At 42.2% G+C, this 17,753-nt stretch overlaps 1 protein-coding gene across 1 annotated transcript in view; it reads right to left on the reverse strand.

Annotated features, from left to right (window-relative positions):
• The window catches only part of LOC139530155 (protein kinase C-binding protein NELL2a-like), a 110,992-nt gene that overhangs the window by 76,010 nt on the left and 17,229 nt on the right, over positions 1-17,753 (reverse strand). Inside the window, exons 4-12 of the mRNA XM_071326296.1 lie at positions 14,693-14,866; positions 13,630-13,726; positions 11,232-11,304; positions 11,058-11,140; positions 10,597-10,725; positions 7,411-7,513; positions 5,320-5,411; positions 3,509-3,614; positions 3,049-3,177 (exon numbers count right to left, since the gene is read on the reverse strand). Of these exons, the coding sequence (XP_071182397.1) occupies positions 3,049-3,177; positions 3,509-3,614; positions 5,320-5,411; positions 7,411-7,513; positions 10,597-10,725; positions 11,058-11,140; positions 11,232-11,304; positions 13,630-13,726; positions 14,693-14,866 (986 nt within the window). The remainder of the gene's footprint in view (positions 1-3,048; positions 3,178-3,508; positions 3,615-5,319; positions 5,412-7,410; positions 7,514-10,596; positions 10,726-11,057; positions 11,141-11,231; positions 11,305-13,629; positions 13,727-14,692; positions 14,867-17,753) is intronic.

A 17,753-nucleotide genomic window follows, 5' to 3' on the forward strand; every position in this document is an offset into this window, starting at 1 on the left:
ATATCGCACTGATGTTGGTGAAGGTGACAGAAGAGAGAAGTTGGAGGGAATTCATCAGCTTGGTAAAAGTAGGGCATGTATGCATACAGGCATGGAGTGAAGCAACGAGGATGAAAGGGATATGGAGTTGAGATTTGATGGCTTATTTGCGCTTGTCATCAGCGTCATCCATAGATTTAGCTCCCGGAACCCCACGTGTATTACTATGAGTTTGGTAAACACTCTAGATTTTACAGCACTGCAGATGGAGAGGTCACTTCTCTGATCATCCCGGGAAGATTCCGTAAAGTAAGAAGCAAAGATGTATGTGGGAATTTTCACTGAGGAAGGGAAGGACCGGCGAAGACATCTATATTCACAGTTTGTTTATGTAATGTTTATTTGCATGCATTTTAGTAGGCAGTCCATGTGATTAAATGTCCTTGAAGTATTAACACATTTTCCAATCTTCAAAAGTGGAGGGCCAAATCGCCATAGAGTATTAAACATATCAGCATCTGTTATATAAGAAAACAATCATGAAATGATCAAACGCATTGGGTGTATTGCAACCAACAGGCAGAACGTAGCAATGTGCTACGCATTACAGCTGGATTTCTTCAAACGCTAATAACAGGGAGATTACATGCACTAGCGTGTTAAAGCAGACTTGCTTGCAACCGAAAACCCACGAGAAAAAACCCCGCAGATCATTTGATCTCTCGTTGTTACCGTGTCAAGTGATTATGATACCAGACAGCTGCGTCTGCTCTCTACTCCCGCCCCCAGTGAAATATCGACCTATCAGGACCACCGGAAACCGTAAGGCTGATGAATGTAAACAAATTCTAATTTGAGTATAAGAATATAGACGTAATAGGTCTATATTCTTTCAAACGTTTCACTTTAAATGACAAAATAATATAATATATATTCATTTGAAATAACTATAAGCCTGCATATTTCATTTGATAAGAAAATACAGATTATAAAACTCAATCGACTTGATTTAGTAACACATTTCATATAGTCCCGGGATATTTTATCTTGATAAGACAGTTGTATTTAATGGATTACATGAATTGAAAACAAATCAAATAATATGAGCTACACCAGCATTAGTTTTCCATTCATACAACGTGTCGGTACATTGCCACAGCTAATGAGGAAATACTTTATTTCATTTGTACAGGATGATTGTCAAATAGATCAACCGCCCTTAGTCTTCTCAAAAAGTAGGTCCAAGTTGTTTTTGATGATAACACCCACAAGAGGGTGGAAATATCTTGAAAGACTTTGGTAGCACGCAAGACTAAGTTAACGCCGACATCAGCTTTTAGGGAGTGGTAATGTGGTAACCAATAATGGTTGCAATTAAGATCAGCTGTGCGGGTGAATTTAGCGCGTATTGATGGTTTAACGAGAGATCAGCTGTGCGGGTGAATGTAGAGCGTATTGATGGTTTAACGAGAGATCAGCTGTGCGGGTGAATGTAGCGCGTATTGATGGGTTAACGAGAGATCAGCTGTGCGGGTGAATGTAGCACGTATTGATGGTTTAACCAGAGATCAGCTGTGCGGGTGAATTTAGCTCGTATTGATGGTTTAACGAGAGATCAGCTGTGCGGGTGAATGTAGCGCGTATTGATGGTTTAACGAGAGATCAGCTGTGCGGGTGAATGTAGCGCGTATTGATGGTTTAACCAGAGATCAGCTGTGCGGGTGAATTTAGCTCGTATTGATGGTTTAACGAGAGATCAGCTGTGCGGGTGAATGTAGCGCGTATTGATGGTTTAACGAGAGATCAGCTGTGCGGGTGAATGTAGCGCGTATTGATGGGTTAACGAGAGATCAGCTGTGCGGGTGAATGTAGCGCGTATTGATGGTTTAACCAGAGATCAACTGTGCGGGTGAAATTAGCTCGTATTGATGGTTTAACGAGAGATCAGCTGTGCGGGTGAATGTAGCGCGTATTGATGGTTTAACGAGAGATCAGCTGTGCGGGTGAATTTAGCTCGTATTGATGGTTTAACGAGAGATCAGCTGTGCGGGTGAATGTAGCGCGTATTGATGGTTTAATGAGAGATCAGCTGTGCGGGTGAATTTAGCTCGTATTGATGGTTTAACGAGAGATCAGCTGTGCGGGTGAATGTAGCGCGTATTGATGGTTTAACGAGAGATCAGCTGTGCGGGTGAATGCAGCGCGTATTGATGGTTTAACGAGAGATCAGCTGTGCGGGTGAATGTAGTGCGTATTGATGGTTTAACGAGAGATCAGCTGTGCGGGTGAATGTAGCGCGTATTGATGGTTTAACGAGAGATCAGCTGTGCGGGTGAATTTAGCTCGTATTGATGGTTTAACGAGAGATCAGCTGTGCGGGTGAATGTAGCGCGTATTGATGGTTTAACGAGAGATCAGCTGTGAATAATATAGTAGCCATCGATGGTTGCAATTGGCCCCATTAGTTTTACTAGAGTTAACACCATGGCCTGAAACATCAGTGTGGCATGCAATCAGCAATGAATATTCCCGCCTACATAATGAATAGCACTACTTATGAGGGTCTCTGCTCATCCTGCGTTCTTGGCAGTGAGACAAACACAGCGTTCTGTATTTTCATATCAATACACAGTAGAGACTGACCAAAAGAAGACAAGAGCATTCAATGATTTGAGTGTCAGTGAAAGTAAGTCCCTGGATCGGACACTTTCCGACTTGCTAACTGGTTGAACGCGGCACATACTGTATATAACTACAATCACTTAGCAAGTCGGAAATTTCAGAGTGTCCTAGTCCCGAATAGCACGTGAACGCACAATCCGTACCTATGACTAATACCTCTACACAAATTACAGCAGACCGTCTGTCCAACAGTATGTCATCTCTCAATGTGTTGGAAGATTTTCTTCTTTCAATTTTTGCAACCCAAAAATGATGCTGTCACAAAACCCTTGCAGTTCAACCTAAGTTCACAACATGAAAAGATATTCTGCCACTCTTGGAGAGAAACGGTTCAATAGAAGGTCTTTTATCAATTCTAGTATTATTCTACTAGAATCCTTTGTGTACCTTCGCAGTATGCGTTGTCATCTCGGAGCGGGCGGAAGCCATCCTTGCAGCTGCAGCGGGCCCCGGCCTCCAAGTTGATACAGTCAGAGTGCTCCACACAGCCGTGGCCTTCCGCACAGAAGTCATGACCTAGGGCACAGAGGTCAGAGGTTACACACAGGTCACTCCTCTCAGACTCCAGGTGTTTTTTTGTTGTTGCAATGATTCCTGTAATGATTTGCTGATTCTTTTTAGGTTTGTAATCTGTCTTGTAGAGCAGTGGTTCCCAACCTTATTCGGTTACTGTACCACCAACTGAATATTGCCTATGGTCTCATGAGTCTTATTAAGTACCCCCTGTTGATAAGCCAAGTACCCCCAGGGGTCCTAGTACCTCTGGTTGGAAACCACTGATATAGAGTTTCACGTTTTAATGTACAGTGAAATGCCTTTATAGGCAGGAGTGTGTATTTTCCCATACCTCTGCAGACTTTGCAGCACCTGTCGGTGAGGTTGACTTGCTCGGACTCTGGACAGTTGAGCTCAGGACAGGGGGTAGTCATGACGACCCGATGCATAGCCATCTCCTAGTAACAGGGAAACAATGAGAAACAAAATGAGACACAACCTCATTAGGGTTAGATTAGCTCAGCTGCTGGTTTCCCACAGATTTGATAAGGCACAAATTTAATCAGAGGCAATTAGGCATCCATGGTGTGCTTCCCTCGCTACTGTGCACAACTTCCCAACTAAAATTACATAATGATTGTCAATAGCAGTAATGTATACATATTTCAGGTTAGTATTTAGCGCTGCTGCGCTGTAGTAAGACTCTGCATGTTGATTCTCTTATCTATTGAGGTTTATGATAACAAATTGAACAGAGAAGGATATGAAACCAGTGCAATTGTCCCCGATTGTGTGATTAGACAGAGTAAATGTAATTAGGGAGCTCCCTCTCCCACCATCTCTTTAACAGCCATCTTTAATGCCCTGACTCCTCTCCACTCTGTCTACCTGACGGATGCTGATTCATGATCATGAACATCATTAACACACAACCGAGAAACACTCAGTCAGAGAAAACCAATCAAACAAACCAACTCAGAACACTTCTATGACTAGCTACGTTCCACACAGGGCGAGGTCAGCCACTATTCAGCCACAATCAAATAGTTGTGTCTCTATGTTTGCCACGCCCCCCCCCCCCCCCCCAAAACCAGCAGCACACTGCAAAAAGTTACATCTAATCAAGACTAAATATCTTAAATTGAGTGATAATTCACTTAAAGTAATTTTTTTAAGCTAAATTATCTAACGTCATTGGCAGATAAGGCTTTTTTAGGTCAACATAAGCAAAATTAAGACAAGTAATTCATTTTTTCCCCAGATATTTTTAAAGATATTTTACCTCAATCATGTTATTTAACCTTAATCATCTTATTAGGTAAAATATCTAGAAGATTATGTTGAAATAAGATATATTACTTGTATTAGGTCATTGTTAGGTTTATATACAGTATAAGCAAAATGATGTGCCAATGATGTTAGATCATTTAGCTTGGAAGAAAAATGAAAGAAAAACAATTATCACTCAATTTAAGATACTTAGGCTTGCTTACCCAGACGGCCATCCTGCTTGAGACTATAGGACCAGGATGTCTCACACTATCCCCATTACACAGTCCTTTGATCTGCAGCCTATGTCTGAGACTGTTTCTGTGTCTGTCTGTGCCTATGTGTCTATATGTGTCTGTAGCTATGTCAGTGCCTGTGTCTGTATAAGAAAGCAGTTGCAGTCAGAAAGCAAGGGCTGCCAATGGGCCAGGTGTCTGATCTCACCATACAGCCATCAGTCTCACACTGCACAATCTATATGGTCATACAGGAATATAGGAGATATATTTGATGATGATTGATCGCAACAGTGATTGTCATGCTGTGACGGTTTGGGCCCCTCCTGGAAACTCAATTACTCAGTCCTGCCCATTTACTTTCCCCATAGAGAGCATAGGAAAAAACAGATCAATAAATTTAGCTGATGTTGACGGCCGACTGCAGTCTCTCATTCAGGCTTGATTTAGCCTCTGGCCTGATGAGAGCAACTCTAGTCTGGAATCACTATTTAACGAGGCTGTCCTACACCTTGTGATGAAAATTAATACACTGTAAGTGCTTGGTTGCTTGAATTATTGTGTATTTTCGTGGCAGTTGTGGGAGTTTGTTTAAACCAAGTAGTGATGTAGGTAGGAAAACACCAATAGCATGCTTTCATAAGGGCTGTGTACTCACCCTGCACTCGGACAGCTGGCATCTGCCGGAGTTGTCGCGTACCGCTTTCTGATCTCCCTCCACCAACTCTTCTTTTTTGAACAGGCATACCACTGGAAATAGACGCACACACATACACACACACACACACACAAACGGCAGTGCACAAAAAAAGGCGATATTCACTACACTGTGGCAGTCTGTGGCAACATGCTGCGGTGAAGCCACATAAGAAAGATTTTCATGTCTGTCCCTATCTGAAAACAGAGTGGGAGCATTGGACTTCAACGTGACACAGTATGACTGGGGGAAAGGCGATGATCTTACTTGGGCAGAAAATCCTATTAAATATGTCAGTTTGATGTGGAGGTTTGAGTGGATAGGCTACCTGATTATCAGAATTGCTAGAGGAAAACGTATATAGGCCAAACCCTAACCCCCAAGCCATTTCACCCGTCAATCAAACTGTGAATTATTATATCTGCACAAGAACCAGTAAAACGAACTAAATTGATGACCAGGAAAAGCATTGATGAAGTTTTGAAAAAGCTATTAAAAACATTGTGCTTGACAAGTCATCCGAACCAGAACCTAGCTCCCTGCCTCCCGCTCCGTGAGGAGGTAATGTACAGTAGGTGAACAGATAAGGTTTTCATTTGGAGAGGGAGTCTTCCTTTGAGTCTCTAACACCAAAGCAAGCTTAATGAGCCCTGTCTTTGTCTACCTCAGTGCTGTACACAGAGACACAGAGGTGGCAGAGTTAAGGAGGATTTATACCAGTGTGTTGATGTCAGATTAGGATGCTTACAGGCCTTTCAACCGCCTCCGCCCGTCACAACGCAGTGCAGAGTTGGGTAGGGAGGGGGAGTGTTTATGCCAACACAGCATGATTAGCGAGCTAAGCTAATGGATTTCCTTTGATAAAGAGTCAAACTGAATGTGGTATGAATAGTTTGACTGAGTCTGATTCCCATGGATCAGCTTGCGCCTGTTTGTGTGTTGATGGTGTGTGTGTGTGAGTTTTGCAGTGAGTTTAAATGTAATTCAATTTACACTTGAAAAGATGTACTGTGTAACCCAGGCCTCTAAAAATATATAGTCTGCCACACGTTATACAGTGGAACTAGCTCTTCTTAATAATAACAAGAGGCTTATTGAGACCAAACACAATGTTGAGAGAACCTTGGAATGTGTGACGTACAGCATGCATGTTTAAGAGGAATGTAATCTCAGGAACTATACTGCCTCTATTGCTTTTGAAAGGTAAACACATCACTCACTATGGAGCTAATATTCTTTGAAATCCATCTCTATGTTGAAAACAGAAATTTAGGAAATATAAGTGGTAAGGCCCTGTATATAGGAGGCTAATAGCGCTGCTTTCCTATCTTCCGAGTCTGCTAGAAAAACCTTCTCTCTGTGTAGATACGTGATGAAACAGAATTATTTATCTGAAAAGAACACATCCACGGGCTAAGCGGTTATTGATCAAATAAAACATACAGACATTTATCTTAATGTTTCATGGTCTGCTCAGCCAGACACAAGGCTGCTCCAACGGCATCCTGCATCCATTTCATAATTCCGTTTTCTTTCTCCAGATAAACATGTTTTTCATGTTGTTTTTCCTCAACTTCAAATACGTTTAAAAAAAAAAGATAAATCGATTTGAAAGTCCATGATGAGCTCCCCCGCCTCATACAGTAGCATCATCCTGTCTAGTGTAAACAGGAACTAGTTTATCTCACATCATGCAAACCCTGGTGTCTGTTTCCCATTTGTGTCAATGTGGCCACCTGTGTTGATAAGCTGGCTGTTAAATAATTGGTCCATGTATATGCAAAAGGATGGAGCATCTCAGGAGGCATGTTGGGGAGCAGTTTAGCAATGCAGAGCTGTGGTCAGTTGTCAAGGCAGCCTTTGTGGAGTGTTTTTGTGTGTGTGTGTTTGTGTGTGTGTGTGTGTGTGTGTGTGTGTGTGTGTGTGTGTGTGTGTGTGTGTGTGTGTGTGTGTGTGTGTGTGTGTGTGTCCGTCCATCTGTGGGCGTACGTCCATCTGTGTGTACGTCCATCTGTGCATGTGTATGTGTGTGTGTTAAGACATTTCACTCACGTTGGCACTCCATGCAGCAGGCGCCCTTCACGTAGGCAGGCGTGGTGCCCGCTGGGCACTGAGGGGGTGGGCAGGAGATGGTCTCACACTGCACTGTGCCATTCTGTGGGAGAGAGAAATGACAGGAAGTCACTGAAACTGACAGGCAACAGTATTAAACACAACCTTCTTCCACTGACGTCAATTGGGACTTGCGGATGCCTGGGAGAGGAAGGAAGGTTGGTTGTAATGTCTGTCTCGCTTTATGGAGAGCAGAGATCTGCATATAATGACGAGATGCTCATGTCTCCGCCCTAACAATGGGAGTCGTTGTCCCAAAGGCGGGAAAGCAGGCGACAAGCTTAGGACCAAAATAAGCCCATAGAAATGCATTGGGCTTATTTTGGACAGATTTGGGCGAGAATGAAACCTTTCGCTTCACATCTTCCTCTCTGTGGAAGAGCACATCGACGCAGCTGCAGGAACCAGCAGGACTTTTTCTCAACACATTGCAGAGGTAAAGATGGCTGTAGTAGAAGGCTTTGGCTAGGTAACTGCTGTTTGACTAGACATGAAACTAAACTAAAGTTTTAATCCCAGTGCTGAGCTAGTGCATAGCAGGCAGCTGTTTGTAGAATGTTCAGTCCCCTATTGACTGAGGTGAATAGAGCTACAGCTACTGTACACGGTGATAATGGCTGGAGTCCATTTTGCTTGTTTTTGCAGCTCGCCAAATTGCATTTTAGAGTTTTTAAATTGTGTAGAAATGCAGTAAATGAGCGTAAAAAAATGTTTGCCATAACCTAGGTTAAGATGAAATGATGCCCCTGCCTTCTTCCCCTAGAGTCTCTATAAGATATTCAGTCTTAAGGATTGAATAAGTATGAGGTGCTTCTATCTCTGTAACTCACCCACATTCCTCCCCGAGAACTGAACTCTACTTAAAGAAACATGGATTGACTCATCCACTATATTTGATACCATCTTAATGCTGTGACCTTTTAGTTTGAAAGGTTGCGGCTAATTGCCACACGTAACGTAAGGAACATGTCTATCTAATGGCGTAATTGCAGTCTTCATCGAGGACACGACAAGTCTATGAGCACCGACGATTCATTGGATGAGCGGGGTGAAACAAATCGCTGATGATAATGATCATCTGTCGAGAGTAAGTAGGTGAAAGATATGTACATTTACAGGGTTCCCGAGTGGTGCAGCAGCTAAGACACTGCATCTCAGTGCAAGAGGCGTCACTACAGTAGCTGGTTTGAATCCAAGCTGCATCACATCTGGCTGGGATTGGGAGTCCCATAGGGTGGTGCACAATAGGCCGTCATTGTAAATAAGAATTTGTTCTTAATGGACTTGCCTAGTTGAATAAAAAAGAATACTCACATTATACCAATATAATGTACTAAGCAATACGGGATCTCCTCATAGTACACCTCATCAGCTGGCGCAAATCCACAGATCCGCTCATTTGAGGAGTTCATTGTAGGGATATGCACAGTTATTTTTTAGAATATCCGAACGGACGTTAGTATTCGAATACTGAATATTGTATTAATTTATGCCTATTTTAAAAGCCCAGTGCAGTCAAAAAAACGTGATTTCCCTGTGTTTTATATATATTTACACACTGATGTTGGAATAATACTGTGAAATTGGGAACAAACCGTTGGTCAAAGACGTCCTGAAATGTCAGCCTGTTTTGGTGGGATGGAGTTTTGGCCTGCCTGATGACATCACCAGGCGGCAAATGAGTTAATAGACCAATAATAAAGAGGGTTCTAAACGTCTCTGCCAATAACAGCTAGTTTTCAGTTTTCCCTCCCAACTCAGACCACTCCCAGACAGTCCTAGAAAAATTGTGTGAGAAATAAACAATCACATTAAGGTACTTAATTGTTACCCAGAAATGATTTGATATTGAGATAAAAAGCAGCTGCATTGGACCTTTAACAACTGAAAAAGCTTTTTCTAACGTAAATAAAAAATATCCATGTGACATTGTTACATACAAGGATATAACATTACATTTCAAATGATTAATTTAATAAAACAAAAAACTTTTCAATGTAGTTTTTATGATGTGCGCCCCATAAGAAGACCGGTAGCCCACAGGTAGCCTTCACGTGTGTAGATTGTTGTTTATGTTGGTCAATCAAAGCGGCTCCATGTGTAGCAAGTGGAGTGAGTGCAATGCAAGATGGAATGCAAGATGGAATAAAATTTCGGAATTAAAAGTTTGCGAAATGAGGAGTAGGCTACAATGAGCAAGCAATAGCTAGGCTGTTGTTTTATCTGAATGGGGTTGGGGAGAAAGAGCAGCATTTGGCCTCAATTAGCCTAGCTAGCTATAGCTGGCTAACTTAGCTAGCTGGCTGGCTTCTCTAGTCTACTCCAGACAAGGCAGGCACTGTAATATGGGATGATAAATAACAATGTGGCTGCTACAAGTTAGCTCCTCTTGGCTGTAGCCGATTCGGCTACTGCGTCTCTCTCTCTCTCCCTTCGTCTCCTCGCTCCCACACACACAGCCCCTCCACAGCTGCAGCAATAGAGCGCCAACCTCTCTCCCTTGCCAACCTCTCTCCTTTGCGCAGCAGTGCTCAAGTTAAAAACATAAGTTAAAAAATATATACTTTCTAAAATATCTGGATATCTGACAAAAAATGATATTACTCGAATGGTGAAATTATTTCAAACCCCCATCCCTAGTTCAGTGGCATAGAGAGGAATTGGTGTCTTATAGCTGGTAGAATGACAGGGGGTGAAATATGTCTGTTGATGTGATATATAGTTATTCTCATAACTAAATGTTCTAATAGTTCTTGAAGAGGAAAGTAGACCCTAGAGAGGATATGTCCAGCATGGCTGAGTCCTGCAGCTCTATCTGTATAATCCAAGTTACTGCATACATTTTCTATCCGTCTTGTTTTCTGTCCTGTTTTATTTGGGAATCTAGGGCAACACTCCTTTCAATCCAATGGAGTAATGAGAACATAAGCCATCAACAATGGGGTATGGCCCCACCTCCCCACCAACACTTGATGAACTGAAGCCCAAAACAAAGGCAGGGTCTACAATGGGGCCATTGAAACACACACACACACACACACACACACACACACACACACACACACACACACACACACACACACACACACACACACACACACACACACACACACACACATAGCCCACCGTGCAAGTGCAGTTCCTGCAGCCATCTGTCCAGGACTCGTCCTCTCTGTAGACGACCCCCTTGACACTGCAGGTCCTCTCACAATAGCATCCATCCAGACCATTCATCTTCTCCTCCGCCCTGGACAGCTGGCCACGCCAAGCCCAGATACAAAGGGAGGAAGGGGGAGGGAGAGGGGGGAGTGAGCCTCAGATCGGTGCATATCATCCATCTCTATACACATGAAACAAGTCCTACTACAAGCCCTGCTACAGTCGACCATGCACTAAAGGAGATCTTCACTGTATAACATTATCAAAGTAGATTCATATAAGAAGACTATAGATGGCAAGTATGGAGGTAGACCATAGCCAGTATGGTTGCATCTTTGATGGTGAAGGAAACATGTTGAAGCAGAAATGAATAGCCCAAGCTATCAGCCTTGACAACAAAGATGTATAACCAGGATACATCCCAGTACCTTGCTGGATGTTTTGGCTAAGATATCCTGCAGTTCCATGATCTTCTGCACCAGTCCGTGGAAGTCATTGCAGGTTGGGCATGCTAGAAAAGAACCGACCACAGATCCAAAATGTGTAGACATGCCTTAATGTTACAGGTGAATAACATTACAATACAATAGGTGTGGACTCACTCCGGTTGAGATCTGGGCACTGAGAGATGAATCCCTGAGGCAGGACTAGTATCTGAACATCCTGCATTACACCCTGCAGACACACACCCACACAGAAAAAAAAACCAGACTTAGTTACAGCCAGCACAGAGCATACTGTCTCTTCAGACTAAATGTGTCCTACTTGATCACAGATAGCACCTGAAATGAGAGGATAGCCATCATCAATGCAGTGGATGGTGTTATATAAAGAGAAGCTAAGGAAACTAATGCGCAATAGGTTGAGGAGAGATAACAGAGATGAAACATGGTCTAGTTTATTGTTCATTTACTGTGGCATGCAGGCACATACGCACGCACGCACGCACGCACACACGCACACACACAGACACACACACGCAATTCATCATTTTCAAATCTTGCACAACCTCAATAAATACTGTTATCAGAAAACAAATGTATGAAATATTTAGTGAATGTTACTGGAAATGTGTGTTTCAATATCGGGGAGGCAGTCTGACAAGTTTATTCTGAGTTATGTGTTCTCTGGACTGGTACAGTCTGTGTGGTGAGATAATTGGACTGAAATTGGATGCAAAGTGAACCAATGATACGGGAGTCATGAATGTAATAGCAATTTCTGTTTTCTCCTGATTCCCTTTGATAAGCATAACTATGAGATACAGTTTCAATTTGATTCATAGGTCTCTTAATTTGATAGCCTTTCGTCCTGTGGCCGAACCGCATATCCAGACACTCAGTAACCATGGAAACCTGGCCCCTTCCATTCCTTGAGTGGATTTTTTGGAGCCGCGCAACTTATGAGAAATTGTTTTTTAAAATTGTCTTGCTACTTCAATTTACTGGCCATAAATTCAAATCGAAAGAACCCAATTCGCTGATTCCTCATGGCAACATCAGGTCAGATGGAAGCAGGCATGAGTCGTGTTTCGTTAAACATGTTTCCATCTCCCGGTAATTTAGACGCTGACTCAGTGGAAGGCTGAAAAACCGTCAGACTAGGGAAGATAACGCATGTACGTATCACTGATGAATGTATGCATGACGTGTGAAATGTTATTGAGCGTATGATTACTGTCAAAACGAGCTGCTTTCCAGACGTAGCCTACAGGGGTAAACCGTGCAAAGTGTCTGGAAATGAAAGATTAGGATCTAAGTGCAACTTAATTGGTCGTCAATTGTGAGCCATCTTAAGGATTTCTCCCTCATACACATCATGGTATATTACGTACTGACTGTAGTGTACAAAACATTAAGAACACCTGCTCTTTCCATGACAAGTCTAGTGTATCCAGTTGACAGCTATGATCCCTTATTAATGTCATGGGGGGGTGCAACTCAATGTTAGGAAGGTGTTCCGAATGTTTGCTATACTCAGTGTATGTAGGATGCTATAATATTGAACTGCTGAATGGGTATCCTCCATTTCTGTGATAAAAGTGTCTGCCACTAGACTGTTATGGACGCAACTTTTTTTGTGCTTCCTCTAAACCCCTATACAAACAGAGACAAAGAAAGAGTGTGAGATATGTTAATTAAGGTTTTTTTCGTTAGAAGAGATGTGGCTTTCCTTTCCCAGCACTAATCAGGGAGGGAAAGGTGTGGTGGGCACACGACAAGACTAGTGGGTGACCTCCAAGTCTTCTTTCATCTGCCAATTAACGCTGAGGAAATGCAACAGCCAGAAGCGACACACACACACACACAGACCGATACACAAAGAGGCAGTCGTACCTACACACACAGATGCAATATGTACACAGACACACACACACACGCGCAGACACATTCTGGTGGTCTGTTTGTCTCGACAGCAGACACAAAGCACCACCAGTGTGGTTAAAAGCAGATGAGAGGACAATATACTGTAACTTATCATTTATCCCTGTGGGAAGGATGTTCCTGGGAGGATTAAACCTGTGTGAGGGGCGATATATCTTCAAGTCTGATAAAACAATAGGGCATGTTTAGTGAGCACGGTCCATTCCAAAGGCTTTTACCGATTTCTAGCAAATCAGTGTTTCTGGGATAATTACGCCGGCTATGCACAGCAGCAGTAAACAAGGGGACACACAATATATGGGACAAACATGTCAATTCATTCGTAATATGAGGGATGGGTGTGAAAGAATGTAACATTTACATTGGCAAACTTGAGAAATGTGACCAATTAAATCCCCAGACTTGATAAATAAAGTCAATGGTTAAACAACCAAGGATGGGAAGCGGTTGGGGAGTATGTGGGTTGTGGGAAAACAAGGTCCATGAGCCAACGCGCGTAATTTTCTCCTCAATGATTTGAATCATTTATCAAGCAGCATCATCACCGTTTATGACGCACCGTCAAACATAAGCCACCGTGAAGAGTTTTCAGCTTTACAAAACATGTCATATTTACCTTGAAGAAGCCATGGGCGCTGTTCCTCTGTCCCAGCCAGAAAGTTGCGTCATCAGGTATGTCCATGAATGGGATCTCCACCACCCTCTCATAGATCCTACAAAGGCAGAAAGACAGAAACAGGTCAAAACAACACAGAGGGTCAGCAAAACATGATTACCGCTAATCATTAAACATAATTGCCAACTACACCACACCTTCTAATACTACTACCACTAAAACAATAATATATGAATAAATTGGATAGTAATAATGCCCCTAACACTAAAAACACCCTGTTCTGTCATCTTACTCGCTACTTAGCTTTAGGGCTGGGCGATATGGCCAAAATATCATATCACAGAATTTTTCTAATTTTTGACCATATTTTATGTTTCGAATAATACAAGTTCTAAATATGCTTTATGGGTAGTGCATGGCAACAAATACATTCTAAGTGGTTTTATTGGCCTTTCTCCATGCTGATTGTTTTACTGTTCAAACAAAAAGAATAAAAGGACAAAACTAACAGTGAAGTATTCCTATTAGTAGAACGTTGCATAGGAATCAAAATTCTATTTTGTAGCCTCTTGTTCAATTTCAGAATTCAGTTCCAGAATTTTCATAAATGTCTTAATATCGTGCACTAATTTGTTATCATTTACACATTGTGTCACATTTCTTTTGTCTTAGTATGGCTCTATTTCATCAAACAAACGTTTCCTTTATGAGAAGAATGCTTCTCCTCTTTGACTGCCTCGGCTTGCAGTTTTTACTTTCGCCACTAGGGGTAGTCCGATTTCTCTGCATCTATTTTGCAAGCTTGCCCTCCCGAAGTTGTTGACTTGTGCTAGAAAGTTAGCTAGCAGTTCTCAGCTTAGCAGTTGTTTCACAACGATAAAAACGGATGTTTTCCATAATTTTTTTGAGTCATTAAGGAATTATTTATTGCAAACAAATCAAACATTAAAATATTGTTATAGAAGGTAAAGTAAAAATCCTAAACGGACAATGAATGAATACCGATATACTGGAATAAATGAAACCTGATTCGTTTTATTACTATGGCATTCATGAAGCGTACCTGTTGCAGTCGACGTGCAATATGATGTGGGAGGCGCTGACTGCCACAGAGACCTTGTGCCACTGTCCGTCTGCCAGGCTGTAGGGAAACACCTCAGTGTGGGCCTGCTGACCCTTGGTGCGGTAGTGGAGACGCACCTCACTGCGTTGCCCACTGCTCTCCAACTCCAGGAACCTGAATGGACAAGCGGACAGAATATGGAGAAAGGAATTGATTTAGACATACAGTACCAGTCAAAAGGTTTGGACACACCTACTCATTCAAGGATTTTTCTTTACTTTTACTATTTTCTACACTGTAGAATAATAGTGAAGACGTCAAAACTATGAAATCACACATATGGAATCATGTAGTAACCAAAAAAGTGTTAAACAAATCAAATTATATTTGATATTTGAGATTCTTCAAAGTAGCCACCCTTTGCATTGATGACAGCTTTGCATACGCTTAGCATTCTCTCAACCAGCTTCACGAGGAAGTCACATGGAATGCATTTCAATTAAAAGGGGTGCCTTGTTAAAAGTACATTTTCTTTCCTCCTTAATGCGTTTGAGCCAATCAGCTGTGTTGTGACATGGTAGAGGTGGTATACAGAAGACAGCCCTATTTGGTAAAAGACAAAAAGTCCATATTATGGCAAGAACAACTCAAATAAGCAAAGAGAAATGACAGTCCATCATTAATTTAAGACATGAAGGTCAGTCAATCCGGAAAATTTCAAATACTTTGAAAGTTTCTTCAAGTGCAGTCGCAAAACTCAACAAGTGCTATGATGAAACTGGCCCTCATGAGGACCGCCACAGGAAAGGAAGACCCAGAGTTACCTCTGCTGCAGAGGATAAGGTAATTAGAGTTAACTACACCTCAGATTGCAACCCAAATAAATGCTTCACAGAGTACAAGTAATAGACACATCTCAAAATCAACTGTTCAGAAGAAACTGTATGAATCAGGCCTTCATGGTCGAATTGCTGCAAAGAAACCACTACTAAAGGACACCAGTAAGAAGACTAGACTTGCTTGGGCCAAGAAACACGAGCAATAGACATTAGACCGGTGGAAATCTGTCCTTTGGTCTGATGAGTCCACATTTCAATTTTTGGTTCCAACCGCTGTATCTTTGTGAGATGCAGAGTAGGTGAACGGATGATCTCCGCATGTGTGGTTCCCACCGGAGGAGAAGGTGTTATGGTGTGGGGTGCTTTGCTGGTGACACTGTTTGTGTTATTTAGAATTCAAGGCACACTTAACCAGCATGGCTACCACAGCATTCTGCAGCAATACGCCATCCCAACTATTTTACGCTTAGTGGGACTATAATGTGTTTCTCAACGGGATAATTATCTAAATATCTCAAAATAATCTCAAATATAAAACATATTTGGATTTGTTTAACACTTTTTTGGTTATTACATGATTCCATATTTGTTATTGTTGAAAATAGTAAAAATAAAGAAAAACCCTTGAATGAGTATGTGTGTCCAAACTTTTGACTGGAACTTTGAGTTTGTCTCGTGTGGAACCAGGAATAATGAGCAGATGGAATATGGAGAGAGGAATTGCTATTCGCACACACACACACACACACACACACACACACACACACACACACACACACACACACACACACACACACACACACACACACCATTCTACCCAATTCAACATCACTAACAGAGGTAAAAGGCAGTACAATAGAGGACCGACCACACCCATAGTTCTACAGACAGCTGAACTGTTCCTCTTCATTCCCAGAATCCTTCCAGTAAAGTAGATCTCTCACCTCACTCACCCCATGGTGAAATATAAATGCCTCACCCTGTTTCAAAGAATCATGGTCTCTCTAGGTCTGATCACCCTTTCAAGATTCAATCCCAGGAATATGTGCAAGCTTAATGCTACTCTATGGCTGTTAATGAGAGCTTCAGTAAGACCCAACACCAGGCAACACTAGTACAACCATGTGATGTGAGTGAGAGGAGTAAACTCATGGGGACAGGGGTACATTGGTGTTTCAGGAAATCCCTGCATTCCATCTATCCAGTCCATAGAGATTCACTATATGAAGTGACACTAATGGAAAGAGCTGCCAGAGTTGCCAATAAAGAGTCATCAGCTCTGGCTTTAAAGACAGAGATTTCTTTGGAGCTACTCGCTTCAAAGTATTATTCAAAAGATAAACAACCACTTAGAAGAGGAACTGTACTGATGAGGAACTGGAGTTGATTTATCTACAAACCGATATAACGAGTTATTCTGCCCCAGCCATGCACAATATACCAGCTGCACAAATCCAGTAACTCTGCCTGCCGGGATCACTCAGCAAACCATTTCTAAACCAAATGAAACAGTGAAGCGAGCCTGTAGCGTGCAGTGAACACACAGCCTAGCTGGGCTTATCAGAGCTGGGGAAAGTCATTAACATTGCAGTGAGGTCTTTACTTTGCGCTGACTTTAATGTACACAGTTCAATCAACACATTATGTGGCATTCTGATTACCAGTCTGATCTGCTGGCTGCACAGCTAGCTAATGGAAAACAGATCAGCATGCTAACTAACCAGGAAGGGGAGAGAGGCTCATCACCTTTCTGTTCACAACCACAATGTGCCTGTGTTTGGTTTAGTGGTGCACTAGGAATAACATGAGATTGTGCCGTACAGGGTCATTTGCTTTGTCTGTACAGAATTGTTAAGTCTGGTCTTGTCACGACTTCCGCCGAAAGTCGGTCCCTCTCCTTGTTCGGGCGGTGTTCGGCGGTCGACGTCACCGGCCTTCTAGCCATCACTGATCCATTTTTCATTTTCCATTGGTTTTGTCTTGTCTTCCTTCACACCTGGTTCCAATCCCATCAATTACATGTTGTGTATTTAACCCTCTGTTTCCCCTCATGTCCTTGTCGGAGATTGTTTGATTGTATGTGATGTGCATGTATTATGTTGGTGTGCGACGGGTTTTGTACCCACTTTTGTTATTTTGGTTTTTGGAGTTTTATCAGCATTTATAAAACAACTCAGTTTTCACCAAGTTCGTTCTCCTGCGCCTGACTTCCCTGCCACCAA

Source organism: Salvelinus alpinus, chromosome 9 (assembly GCF_045679555.1).
Source record: "Salvelinus alpinus chromosome 9, SLU_Salpinus.1, whole genome shotgun sequence".
In the NCBI taxonomy this organism is placed as follows: Eukaryota; Metazoa; Chordata; class Actinopteri; order Salmoniformes; family Salmonidae; genus Salvelinus; species Salvelinus alpinus.